Source organism: Mus pahari, chromosome 14 (genome assembly GCF_900095145.1).
Source record: "Mus pahari chromosome 14, PAHARI_EIJ_v1.1, whole genome shotgun sequence".
NCBI classification, from domain to species: Eukaryota; Metazoa; Chordata; class Mammalia; order Rodentia; family Muridae; genus Mus; species Mus pahari.
The window spans coordinates 1657951-1671952 of NC_034603.1; the positions used below are offsets into that span (position 1 = coordinate 1657951).

The 14002-nt window shown below is 42.4% G+C and overlaps 1 protein-coding gene across 8 annotated transcripts in view; it reads left to right on the forward strand.

Moving 5' to 3' along the window:
- Fbxw11 (F-box and WD repeat domain containing 11) overlaps positions 1 to 14002 on the forward strand; it is a 97165-nt gene that overhangs the window by 65196 nt on the left and 17967 nt on the right. For all 8 annotated transcript variants that reach the window (XM_021211408.1, XM_021211409.1, XM_021211410.1 and 5 more), the window contains 2 exons: positions 7333 to 7519; positions 9076 to 9166. In XM_021211408.1, coding sequence (XP_021067067.1) covers positions 7333 to 7519; positions 9076 to 9166 — 278 coding nt within the window. The remainder of the gene's footprint in view (positions 1 to 7332; positions 7520 to 9075; positions 9167 to 14002) is intronic.

Sequence of the window (14002 nt, forward strand, 5' to 3'; positions counted from 1 at the left end):
ACCTGCCTCAGGGACAGCGGGTTTTCAGCTGATGGTGCTTTCTTTCATAGCACACAGAGGACCTGGCTGAGCTGTGGTGCTAGCCTGGAACTTGGATTACAAGTGACAAGGAAGCTTCTAATGTCTTCTCACTCTTCTTTCAGAATTTGTGTGTTTATTTTCTACACTGAGAGTATAAAGAATATTTGAGAGTTAGCTAATAAAGGCTTGACTCTGCTGATCTTTCAGTGACAGACTAGTGTCCTGTCTTCCATTAGCTGTCTTCTATATGTCTAGAAAAGCAAATAGAAACCCTTTCCATCCAGAATTACAGCATTTAGTTGCTTAGTCCAGTTTCTCATTAGGCAGATTATATAATGACAAGGATCAGAGAAATTGGATGACATTCCCTCGGGTCACCTGGCTTGTTTGCCGTGTACTGCTGTAAAATGATGGTGGACAGACATCCGTTCAAAGTTAGCACAAAGGATGAAATCACTCAGTTAAGATTACTCTGGGAGAGTCCTTAAGTTGATCACGAATGTTAAATAAATGGATCCTAACTGTCTTTGTTTGATGTCTATTGTGATCAAGCATCATGTTCAGAAGTGACTTAGAAAGGAAAGGGTTTATCTCATTCTACAGCCTACAGGCCTCCATTGAGGGAAGTCAGGGCAGAAGATGAAGCAGAGACCGAGGACCACTGCCTACCAACTGGCATGCTCAGTTTGCTTTCTTTCATAACTCTAGCCTTTGTCAGGTTGATGAAAAACCTCACCAGGACAGTAACTCAGTTCATGTTTAGTAATGGAGGATGAGAAGAAGGGTCTTTCATTGTGAGAGAGAAAAGTCTAGGTGAATGGATTCTTGTGCATTCTCTGTATGTTGCTGAACTACAGAGCCCTGGGATTGTTCTGCACCAAGAAAGGTCAGGGAAGTCTTTCAAGTTGCTGATTGTACTGCTCCTCATCAGTGACCACTAACAAATGAGGCCAAGCCTCCATTCTCTCAAGAGAAATCTGTTTATTGTTTGTTTTTCTTGTTTTGGTTTTATTTTCTTCTCTCTATTTGCTTTCCAAATGGTTTAGATGTGGGCAAGTGCCCCTTATGTTTACGGAATAGCCACAAGGTGGCACTGTTGAAGTTCCCCTGATCCTTTCCAGCAGCCCCTTCTGGGGTGTGCACAGCCTTGGAGAAGAGGCAGAACAGATGAACATGTGTTATGTATATAAATATGGTTAGTATAATTGTGAACAATTCAGTTTTCATTACAGCGAATTTTAAGGCATTGTCCATATCTCTGTTAACGTGGAATTTTGTGGTATTGAATGTTATATGAAATGAATGGACTGTTGGCTGGGATGTGGAAATATTTCTGTTAAAATGCTATTTGTTTTAACAGGATTTGATCTGAACATATATACATATGTCAGTATATTTCATACATGAGAATCTAATAGCGAAGGACAAGCTGGCCCAGCTGATTGTGTTTGTGACTAGTAGACTTGGATTAACCCTGGCATTAGTTCTTCTCCCAGGCCTATGCTAGTAGAGCATCATGGGGAAAAGATGTCTGTATGCACTTAATGTAGGTTTAATAAGATGGAGAACATTTTCAGTCATTCTGCTAGTTCAGTGTCTAGTCATTCAGTAAGTATCTGGAGTTTGGATTTTTACTGTTAAGATCGACAATCATTTTAAACTTTTGGTTGTGAAAAACATTAGTTCTAAAAAACTGTCTATAGTCTTGACTTTTTAAAAATGCTTACTGTGAACATTGTACCTGTCAGTGTAAGAAAAGTGGAAAATGTTTGTGGTCTCTGGCTCCTTTTGGTTCAGTGGAAAAAGTGATAATTATGATACGCTTTTCTAAAAATCATGGTAAATGTTTAGTCTGCAATGTCAATTTCTGCAGGCTAAGTTTGTGGTTTGTAAGAACTGTTGTTAAAGGGAAAATTTATACCATTTAAAATAGAGGCAGATTGTACTTCAAAAAAGATAAGTCTTGCTGATCAGTTTGGTGAGGTATCTGTGCGATTATAAATGTTGAAATGCTTATCTTCCTGCTCATGGTTTATTCATTTGTCTAGCCCCCCAACTAAGAACAGAAACCATCACAGACTATAAATATGATAGACTAGATCAAAGGTCACAGGGATGGGCAGGAATGAGCCAAGGCTTCAGGTTGGGTACAGGGCCAAAGACCCAGCATCACAAATGGAGTGTGCTCAATTGATGGCTACTAGATGGCTAGCCTGAAGGCTCCAGTCCCAGACTCCACACACAGTAGCCCATCCTCATCTATGTAGGTGCAGGGGTAACCTCGTAGTGGGGAGGACTAAAGACAGTGTGTCTGCAATGTGGGTGTGGCAAGGAAGGGCTTTCACTCTGTCATTTGGTTTTCTGGGGAGTGTAATGGGGAGCCTTGGGTTTATGACCTACGCTGATTTCCACTTCCTCTTTAGCCCTTAGAGTTGCACATAACCAGAAAAGGCTTCAGCACTGGTTGTAGGTGGTTGTTTTATTGTAAAAAGTTTTTTTTTTTTTTTTAAAGATTTATTTATTTATTATATATAAGTACACTGTAGCTGTCTTCAGACACTCCAGAAGAGGGAGTCAGATCTTGTTACAGATGGTTGTGAGCCACCATGTGGTTGCTGGGATTTGAACTCTGGACCTTTGGAAGAGCAGTCGGGTGCTCTTACCCACTGAGCCATCTCACCAGCCCCCGTAAAAAGGTTTTTAACTTTAAATTTTATAACTAAAGCTGTGACTCGTGAAGCAAGGAGCAGCAGAGGTGGGGGTTGGGGTGTTTCTTTACAGCTGCTCTTTGAGGGTCTGTAAACTACTGGAAGTTACTGTATGACTTAAGCAGCTGTGTTAAGCTGGCCTCACCAAGGGCATTGAGCTGACATCACACATTTGAGGTTGGTTTTGATATGGTAGTTTTTACACATTGAACTTTGAAGTCAGTGCCTTTTAATTGTTTGAGTTTATTGCTGACATTTTCTGGATTCTCATGAGGTGCCTGCAATTAGTACCAGCAGCACTCTCAGAAATGTGCGTTCACTATCAGTCTATATTCTGCTGAGGTAGTGATGTGTCCTCCTGTTGCCTTAGGAGGGGAATGGGAGGCTCCATCAGCACCATAGAGTAATAAGAGCCAGACACACTGCTGAGGAAAATACTTAGTTTAACACTTCAAAGCCCTTCAGCCCTGGCTAAAGATCACTTTGTTCGTTCCATAACTTCTTTTTCCTCAATGGACTGTAAATGAGAAAGTTGCAAGATTCGTATGGCTCTTCAGTATGACTACTGAAGCATCTTGTATTAAGTGGATCCAGGTGCCCCAAAGAGAACATTTGATTCTTACTTTTCTCAAAACGTTTTGGGAATATGGGGCTCATGCTAATAGAATGGAAATTAGCTGGGTTTGCTAGCAGAGATGGGCATTGTTTTCTTTGTGGATGAAGACTTTGGTAGCCTCTTCAACATTCCTATCAGTTAAGGAGACTTGAGGGGAGGGGATGAGAGAGGATTAAGGACATTTATTGAATACCTGCTACATATCTGGCCCTTTAGTGGACTTAGGAGATGGCTTCCCTGTAAAATGTGGATATTTCGAACACCTACCTTGGAGAGTTACTTTTCAGATTATATGAGATAACTCCTTTCAGCACTTAATATTGTTCCTATATTATGAACTAATGATATTTAAAAAGGATAGTAGATTTACTTATGGCCACTCACATAGCAGTTGATTGAAATAAAATGTAAGCCAGGCTATCTGGTTTGACAGCGTTTCCATAAGACTAAATCATGCTGTCTCCTGTAAGGACAACGGGAGTTTAAAGTAGTGACCACAGGGAACGAGTCACTAGGGCATTGTTTAAATGAGCTCATGGCTTTTGGAGGAGGAAATATGTAAGGGATTTGCTTATGCAAGAATTTATTAATGGCTTAGTTGTGTGAGCAGTCAGTGAGGAGGAAAGATCCAAGACTACTAGGGTACCTTTGCTGTAAACCAGTAGTCCCCCATTTGTCAGAATTAGGTGGCATTTCTAAGAGATGGAATCCTAGGCTGCCTCCTCCAGAGACTGGTTCAGTAGGCAGTGTGAGGGATCCATTCTGTTGCTGTGCATTTGAAAGTCAGTGACCCTAGTTGATTCCAGTCCAGTTTAGTTTCTCATGGTTGACGGCTTTAGTATCCCATGGTTGCAGGCTCTGGCTTGTCAGTAAAGTGGACGTTTGAATGCTGTTCTCCTGCTTCTTCACAGGTCATGGGAACCCTGCCACTGAGACCTGGAAAGGCAGCCATCTTTCTAATGCATGTTTGCCTTGCTATTTGTTTCATCTTTCCAAGAATAAGAGGATTTGAAAGGGGAATGGGTTAGGGCATGTTTATAACCAATTAGGAGGATCCAGTTAGTCGGGGAAAGTCATGGGAGTCAAGTTAATGTGACTGGTAACATCCCGCGTGGGAGGAAGTCCAGTGAGCCTCCAGCTTTAGAGAAATCCAAGAAGAACTAAGTTTGTTACCTTGTGGCTAGAGAAATGTGATTAAGCATGATTTTAATGTGATTATAGTTGGGATAAGTATAGACCCAGCTTATAGCAGCTGAGAGGTTCTGTAATTTGAATCCATAGTTGTAGCTGTGGCATGGAGAGAGAGGCAGACCTGTGTGACTACACATAGAAGATATAGGAGAGGGGCACATGAACATGTGGCTCACGAAGGGGTCTGGACTTTGGAGAATGGTATCAAGAACACAGAGTTGGACCTCATGTCAGCTTGTCCAGATAAGGAGAGTTGAGTGAGGACAAAGTATCGAGCCATCTGGAGGGGAGTCACAAGGAATGTAGGGTAGCGCGCTGGAAACAGATGGCAGGTTGGTCTGTCTCCACTGTGGTTGGTCTGTCTCCCGTTCTTCCTGTCTCTTAAACAGCAAGTGAAAGGAAAGGTGTGGCCCAGAAAGAACCTGGGACTGGTGTTTAGAACTGGGAAGTTCTGAGAAGTGATTGGGTGTTGGTGCAGCTGGGTTTGTAGTACAGCTTGGTGGTGTCCAGAGGAGACTGTTGGACAAGTCTCCAGGTTTTAAGAACTGGGGAGGTTTTTGTAGGATGCAGCTGTTACACTGGATTTTACTCTTCAGTTCATCTTAATTTAGAAAGTTAATTGTCGCCTGAAAAGATTAGGAAGGGTGGATAATCTTCAAAAGAGTGAATGCAAGATATGAAAGATCTCTTGGATAAAAGGGTTTTCGAGCTGGCAGTTAGTTTGTTAATGTGTGTTTTGTAATTTTTCTCCAATGAGCATGGATTGTATATGTTAAGAAGGGACCCAAAGCAACTGGTGCCAACTTGTAACTGAAAGGTTGCAAAACTAGTAAGTACTAGTAAGGGAGAGTGAGTGAGCGAGTTTCAGTTGGCTCCTCTTCATCTGGGTGCTCTTACCAGAATAAAAGTCAGAAGAGTGATCTAAAGATGGCAGTGTCTTCATGGGATGCCCCTGTAGACTGAAGTGACAGACTTGGACTGGACTATTTAGATGTCTTGCAGAGCTGGTAGCTGAGTTTCGGGACCCTGGAGTATTACCAGATTCATCAGGAATGGCCTGCTGAGGAGAGCAGCTGTCCTGGGTGCTGTCCTTGGTTCTGACCCATTTCCCATGCTTGTATTCAGCTGTGGGTAAAGACAGTCTGCTCTGTATGCAGGTCTACAGAGAAATACCCCTTTCTGGATGCTAAAACCTAGAGTTCAGAGATTGCAGTGGCTAGGTCACAAGGAAAATTTGAAGCTGAATTATAGTAGGGATAAGCATAAAGTGCTGCTGATTGTATCCCACCAGTGGTCAGATAAAGAATTAAAGGGGAGTTGTTTTAATAGCAACTGGGGAGAAGGACATAGATTTTATTTTAACTTGTAACTGTCTCAGGAGTCAGCTGTGCTGTGGCCATTAGGGGAAGGATGCCAGTCTTTGATTGTATGGCCCTAAGGTAATTCAAGTAAACCGGAGAGTAGTGGTGCCCCAGAGCCTCAGGGTGACCTGTCATTCTGAGGCAATTGTAAAGCATGCCTGCTGTCCCCTTCCTCCAACTGAAATGTCAGGCATGGGCGCCCACTACATGTGGGTCAGAAAGAATTCCTTTTGTGTCATTTTGTGTTGACACTCTCACAGCCAGTGATTCTTGTCCATGCTCTGGAGAGAAGGAAATGGAAGCAACAACTGCTGCTAACTGAGGCAGACTTGTTTCAGTGTTTGCTTTGTGTTGTAGAACCAACAGTGCACGGGATTTGAACCTTCTATGCTTGGGAATGGGTTGTGTTTTCTGTAGCCACAGTAGATGCACCTAGAAGTACAAGAAGGTTTATAACAGGTGGTGACAGTGCTGCCATGGTGATCTCCCATGGCACAGCTCAGGCAAGAGCTGTATCTTGAGTGAATTTCTTTTCAAGGCCCTTGCATTTTTCTCTTACTTATATATGCTGAGTGCATGTGTGTGTTTGCGTGCATGCATGTGTGTGTGTCTCTGTGTGTATACCACAACACGCTAGACTCTTATGGAGATAAGAGGACAACTTTGGGAGTTGGTTATCTCCTTCCAGGCTCTTTTCCAAAATCCTGAAGGAAGTAAGCATGTTGCTTTTGAGGGTTCTTGCCCATCTGCTCAGAACAGAAAATAGTTCTCTGACAGAGGGAGATGAGAAGATTGACATGAACACTTTTACTTTTTAAGATTTTCTTATTTTATTTATATGAGTACACTGTAGCTGTCTTCAGACACATCAGAAGAGGGTATAGGATCTCATAGATGGTTGTGAGCCACCATGTGGTTGTTGGGAATTGAACTCTCAGGACCTCTGTGCTCTTAACCACTGAGCCATCTCTCCTGACACACACACACTTTTAATTCTTCACATGCCTTCAAAAATGGGTTAGTCTTACCTTGTGGCTCCCGTGGCTATCAAGAGTTGATGGTGGAGTGTGGTTAATTGCTCGTGTTCATAAATATGAGCAACAGCGCAGGTTTTGAAGCAAGAAGTTTCCATCCTGACTTCACTACAGAGAATAGCCCAAAAAGCTTGTGCCTTGGCTTTAACTTTGGAGAACCATTGACCTGTAAAGGTTTGGTAGACAAATGGGGATGGGGTTCTGAAAATTCTGAGGACAGAGCTGTCCCAGACAGCTCTCCCGGCAAGAACAGCTGCTGCCGACTGTACCTGTTCATGAGCCTTCCCTGCCTTGCTCCTCTGTGTTGTACCAGCCTCCGGTTTACTTGGTTTTTATTTTAAAAGAAGGGCTGATCTGTCTCCTGCCCTACCCATTGCTTTCATTGCTTTTCTGTTTTATAGAGCAAGGCTTAGATCACATAGCAGAAAACATTCTTTCCTACCTGGATGCCAGGTCTCTGTGTGCAGCAGAGCTGGTGTGTAAAGAATGGCAGCGAGTGATCTCAGAAGGGATGCTTTGGAAGAAGCTGATTGAGAGGATGGTGCGCACTGACCCTCTCTGGAAGGGACTCTCAGAAAGAAGAGGCTGGTAAGTCTGGGGGCTTGTTTGGAGAAAGTTTCCTTGATGCACTGTCAACTTGATTACTCAGGACAAATGTTTGTGAATGTGTCAGTGTATTTAAACAAGAAAAATGATAGGTTAAAGCTGTTTGAATTTCCCCTTCTGACATGGATTTGTTATTATAAAGCTTTTCTTTCTTTTTCTTTTTCTTTTTCTTTTTCTTTTTCTTTTTCTTTTTCTTTTTCTTTTTCTTTTTCTTTTTTTTGGTTTTTCGAGACAGGGTTTTTCTGTATAGCCCTGGCTGTCCTGGAACTCACTCTGTAGACCAGGCTGGCCTCGAACTCAGAAATCCACCTGCCTCTGTCTCCTGAGTGCTGGGATTAAAGGTGTGTGCCACTACGCCCGGCCTATTATAAAGCTTTTAATACATCATATGGGTGATACATTCATCTTTTTAAATCTATAAATTTATGATTTTTCCCATCACAAAAAGGTAAGGAAAAAATGTGCAAGTTGGAGCTAGAGAGATTCCCTCAGTAGATAAGAATATTGGCTGTTCATTCAGAGGACTTGGCTCAGTTCCCAGCAACTACCTGGTAGTTTACAATATTCTGGTGCTCCATTTCCAGAGTATCTGATGCCCTCTTCTGGCCTCCACAGGTACCAGGCACACACGTGGTGCACAGATTATATATATATTTATATTTATATATATATACACACACACACACACACACACAAGCAAACCCCATACATAAACAAATTTTAAAGGAAAATATGAGAGTCTAGTAATGTTACTTATTTGTTTTTTAATTGCTAGGAATTGAACCAACTGCTCTGTCACAGAGCTGTTCCAGCAGCCTGAGTTATGTCATTTCTGTTTTTATTACTGAAGAATGGAAACACAACGTAGGGTTTTCTAGGAAAGCCCGTGAGCTTAATGCAGTTGGATAGTCCTGTGCATTGCTAGTATAGAGAAAGTTACAGACAGAGAGAGGCACAGCACAAGACTGGGAGGGGGAGGGGAGGCTGCATTTTTTTGTGATGGGAGGAAGTCTAATGTGAGGTAAAACGTTTCACAAGCTTCATTAGCACTTCCTCTTCATGTGGGTGCAGTATAACATGGAACACAACAACACGAGCAAGGCACAGTCCTAGGGAGGAAGGGCTGAGTGATTTGATAGTGAAAGTGTAAAATCCAGTGTGAAGGTTCACAGCTTCAAAATGCCTATTGTTATTTTTAAGAGGTTCATTAAAATGTATATACTTGCAACTGTTCATTTCAGTGTGTTCTGTTTTTTATTTGCAAGATTTTACTAATAAAGTTTATAGGGGGAAGAAAGCTCTAAAGTGAGAGTTTAATTATTTGTGTGACAGTACTCAGAAAATAAAAGACCAGCATTGTGCCAGAATTAGATTGTCTCTACCATGGAAACTACAGTTTATTAGAAACTCTCCTTTTGAACTGTTACACTCAGTGCAAGGAAAAGACACAAAACATGGGCTGTCCTTCTAAGCATGCTTCAATAAAATCCCTACTTTTATGTGCAAAAATGTAACATCTGTTTGTTTTCATTTGCCAGGGATCAGTACCTGTTTAAAAACAGACCTACAGATGGCCCTCCCAACTCATTTTATAGATCATTATACCCAAAGATTATCCAGGACATAGAGGTAACTGTTTACTTAATTGTCTCACACCCTTGGGAGCTTATTCTCAACGTTTTATATTGTTTTTTAAGTCCTTTTGTTCTAAACTCATGGAACTCACACTTTTTAAAAGTTGAGTTTTGGAAATAAATGTCACAGTGTGTAATCTTTAGCTGTTCTTCAGAGCTGATCATACCTTTTTATAGAAATACAACTTTTCTAAAACACGAAATGCTTCTGTAAGGCTGCCAGTTAATTAAAACCTTTATCCAAGATAAACTGTATTCTAATTTGATAAATTTTCCACAATCCAAGGCCCAGTGTTTTAGGTAAACATACTTTTATATTTTTGAGCCATCTTTGTAGCAGGCATGTATGTAGTCTCCTCTTAAGTCATGCATAGTTTTTCATAAAAATGGCTCAGATTATTCTGAACCATTATGAAATGGGCTTTGTGAAGTGGGTTATGCTTTGGGGCCATTGTGAAGTTTAGTGTAACTTACTGACCAGCAGAGCTCTGTGCTTTTGCTAAGAGATGTTAACTGTGCTTGATATTGTCACTTTTGTTACGTAGCCCTTTCCCTTAAACCAGGGTAGACACACGCACAGGTACTTGTCATGAACTCTTTCACATATGGTCTTGTCTGTTATTGGTTTCTCCACTGTTTCCTCTTTGGCAGAAAAGTTGAGCTTTCGCTGGCCAGAGCTGTATCACCCATAAAGTTACAGCCAATTTCCAAACTGTGAAGTAATCCTCTTCCCCAGGTGATGAACATAAAAGTTACTGTGCCAAAATTTGTTAATGGAGAAACATATGCCTTTGTGGAGTTCATCCCCGCCCCTTCTCAGGCATATGTGAACTAATGGATGCAACCCATTAATGGTTCATCTGTGTGTGACCGGATATCATTATTTAAAAGAGGAAACTCTTGTCTTGAGTGTATGATCTCAAAACGACTTAAAAACTAACTTTTTAGGGAGGGCTCAATAATTTTAAACCATTGCCACATAAAGTTTAAGAATTAATTGACCTATTGTTCAAAACTTGGCCTAATGTTCTCTAGTGCTTAGTGAGTGACATAGAGCAGACTGTCATTACAGGTTAGCGTTTGTGCATTTCAGGAAGGAAGGGGCTGCTCTAGGTTGGTGCACCAAGATAGTGTGTATCTTGGAAATGCCCTTCTGTTCTTTGGCTGGGGTAACTTTTGAGAGACCCTCCTACTTTCCATGAGTGGTCTCAAGAAAGCATTCCTTCTGAGGGGATGTTGTTTAAAGCTGTTCATTAATAAACAGGAACTGGGGAGAACCTTTATCAGATTGAGGTTTGGTGATGTAGATTATTTTATTTAGTTGTCATGACTACCGTTATTATTGACAGTATGACAGCACTTACCATAACCATTTCCTCAGGCTGAAAAAATACTTTAGAGCTAGCAAAGGAGGCAGATGTGATGGGAAATGGAGCCATGAGGAAACACTGTTTGACACAAAACCTCTGCATCACGGTGGTCTTCCCGGTGGTTCTTAAAGTGTGGTTTGGGAAAACCCACTGCCTGGCCACAGAGTCTCCCCCAAATTTTTGTGGCTAATTTCTTAGTATGAGGGATGACGCTTATACTTCAGTGTACTCACTAATAGTAATAGTGACAGAAATGGTGTACCACTAATAGGACACTTACTTTTACCAGATACTTTGTTTAGTAGTTTATAGCATACCTTCTCATTCGATAGTCTAGACACTCTGAAAAGTGGGCCAAGTCCACATTAAAAATCTAAGAACATAGGCTGATAAGGTAAACTGTTTCCCTGGATCACAGTGAGTGGCACAGCCCTTAATCAACCACATACTCTCATGGACATGTTATCGAGTGGTACAGTCCACAGCCATCCACATATTCTAACAAACATATTCTAAATTCTGAGTGGCAGAGCTCACAACCAGTCACATACGCTCTGGCTCGTCATACAAGACCTTTGCAGGATGGATCAATGGCACCACCTCTGAACAGAGCTCCACTCTGTTTTAGGAGTGTGCTGTGTTCTCTCAGGGCAGGCATAAATGTGGAAATTCTTTTCTCTGTGATTCATATCTGTGAGGCACACAGATGAGCTTGTCCATATGACTGCTGTGAAAGTATCACCTGCAGGACATGGTGATTGTCACCCCTATAGTCTACCATGAACTGTGAGGGTATTTACATAGATAATTATAATAATTTTACAAGGTCTATATCATGCCATATCGTATTATGTATCATATATCACCAAGGGACACTGAGACTAAAAGAAGTTTTAAAATGTACTACATAGAAGAGGTGGGCTTTTAGTTGAGGTCTGTTTAGTCCTCGGCTTACAGTTAGTTATTTGCTATTTCCAAAGTAGAAAGTTCAGGAAGTGAAGGAGAAAGGCGTGCTTTATTCCTGTATTCCCTTGACCTTGCTTTAGTTCTGTTAGGGAAAAGGTAGCATTGAAAGGTTCTGAAAGACTGCCCAAGATAAAGGAACACTAGAGTGTCCAGGCTCCCTAGCCTGTGCACAGCTCCCAGTCTCTTCTACACCCCACAGATCGGCTCTTCCTTGATCCCACTCTTGTTCCCCTCTGCTCGCCTTGACAGCGTGCTAACCCCTCAAGTACAACGTGCTCAGCTTGGGCTTTCATGAGCACAGAGGAAGACATTCCTCTCCCAACTTTGCTTTCCACATGGAGCCACCAGAAATTGGCTGTATTCTAAGGAAAAAAATGGACAACCTGGTTTTGTGTGGCTAGCTCCTGCTGTTCAGAAAATGGGGAAGTGAGAATCGGAGTCTGTGAGGAATAGTTCACATTCTTCACTTTCTGAAAAGGTTCCTCTCTCCTGGGTGTTCTTGCCACACAGAGGGTTTGCAGGCCTCTAAATTGAAAAGGAACTCCTGGCAGACGTGAGGCGTGTCCCGCCAAGAGGGCAGCCACTCCTCCTCGCTATCTATTGTTCTTGTCAGTGCTGTTTTCAGAGCAGCTCACTGTCCACTCACCGGTGGCCAGGGGCTTGGTTAGGTGGCCCCAGGCTCTGTCCACCCTGCACTCCCAGATGCGCTGCAGATGGCAGGGTGTTTCTCTTACAAGCAAACTAATGTCCTGATCTAGGATTTTTCTTTTCTGTCATTCCAGAGTAGTGACTCTGTCTGTTTATGGGGTAAGTGGCTTTGAAGGACTCCACTTGGAGCTGGCCTTGGGGAAAATGATGATGTGTTGTATCACACCTTTTAATAAACCACATTTCATTCAGGGAAAGTGGAAAGCTTTTTTTGTGGTTTGCAAACTTGATATTAACATTGTCCCAACTAGAAAATGCTGAAACTTGCCCACCCACTCAGTTATGTTTAGGCTTCTAAAAATAATGTTATTTCTCCATACTCAGACATCTGTTTTCACTCTATTGCCAATTTAAATGCCGCTGTATACTCTGTATATCATGGCTACTTTCCCAGTGTTTTGAGATTTTTCGAAGGGTAAGACGATTTTACAAGTTCTCTACCGTGTGAAAGCCTCTTCTACAGTAGCTGTACCACCTTATGGCTCATGGTATGGCAGGTATTAGAGAGGGCACCTCTGTGTGACTGACCTCGATGCTGTCTCACTGGGGTAGTAGCTGAGTTCCACAGGAAGGCTGAGTACCTCGATGGTCCTTCCACAAAGTGCAGGCTACCAGCAGTAACTAGCAGCCAGGCCAACACAATTCCTGTAATTTGGGGAGAACCCTCCCTTTTTAATTACAGCCCACTGTTTTTGTCAATGTTCCCAATAGGTGGTGATGAGCACATGTTTCATCTTACATGGTCCCTTTGATAGTTGGGGGTGCAGGTCTACTGACCTGCTTCCCAGAGATGGGGGGCTGCTGTGCTGCTCAGCCACACCATTGGCCAAGGCTGCCTGCCAGGCCTGAGGGCTACTTCTGTGAAAACCTGGTTTAGAAAAGCTGGAGTGAGGGTTGAGGTTGTCAGACATGGTGGTGGTGTACTTGGTAGGCATAATCATCAGCAAGTGGTGTGTGGGTGGCCTGGAGAGCTAAAGACAGGCAAGGCAATTCAGGAGTGCCCTTGGTGGCTGCATGGCTGTCTTGACACTTCCTGTTGGTTCCAGTGAGCTATACTTACCTAAAGATTTAAAATCTTGTCCTAAGTAGGGGCTTCCCAGCGTGACTCCCCAAGCATCTTCTGAACTTTTCCTTAAAATACAATGATATCTTAGAAGGTTAGGAACCTTGTGAACATGGAGAGAAGCGCAGCCACACCCTGGTTTCCTTCTGACTGGAAAGCAAGTGGACCATCTGGGGCACCCATGTGAAGAAGCCCTGTCTTCTCACAGCTGTCTGGGGCTCAGGAGTAAATGAGACAGCTCAGCTTTAATATTTAATCTTCTTTGCCCAGGTGTTTCAAGAACTGATTTGACCACCACAACAGATAGAGACCATGTGGTGCCATCTTGACTCCTCTTCCTCATCCGTTCTCTGTGTCCTCAGTGTGTTAGGTGCAGTTAAAGATTATGGCCGGCTCACCCATTCTAGAAAATACCTTGATGAGTAGTAGGAAGTGTATAAGAAGTCCTCTCAGTTCCTCTGTTTGAACGAAGAACATTTTTTCCCTTTCAGCTCCCATGTGATGCAAATGAGCTTTCTCTGTTCTACACAGAGTACAGCTTACTTAGATTCACACCACTGTAGAGCCCAAAGATACAATGCGATTTAAAAACAGCGTCTGGTGTATAGTAAGGCATGCTATGTATTTAAAGCTTTGTGTTCAAACGGAATCACATACTTTTATCAACTCCTCTTCTTCCTAAAGGATGGCACCTGGAAATGAGTGATTGCTAGGCTAGGAGTAG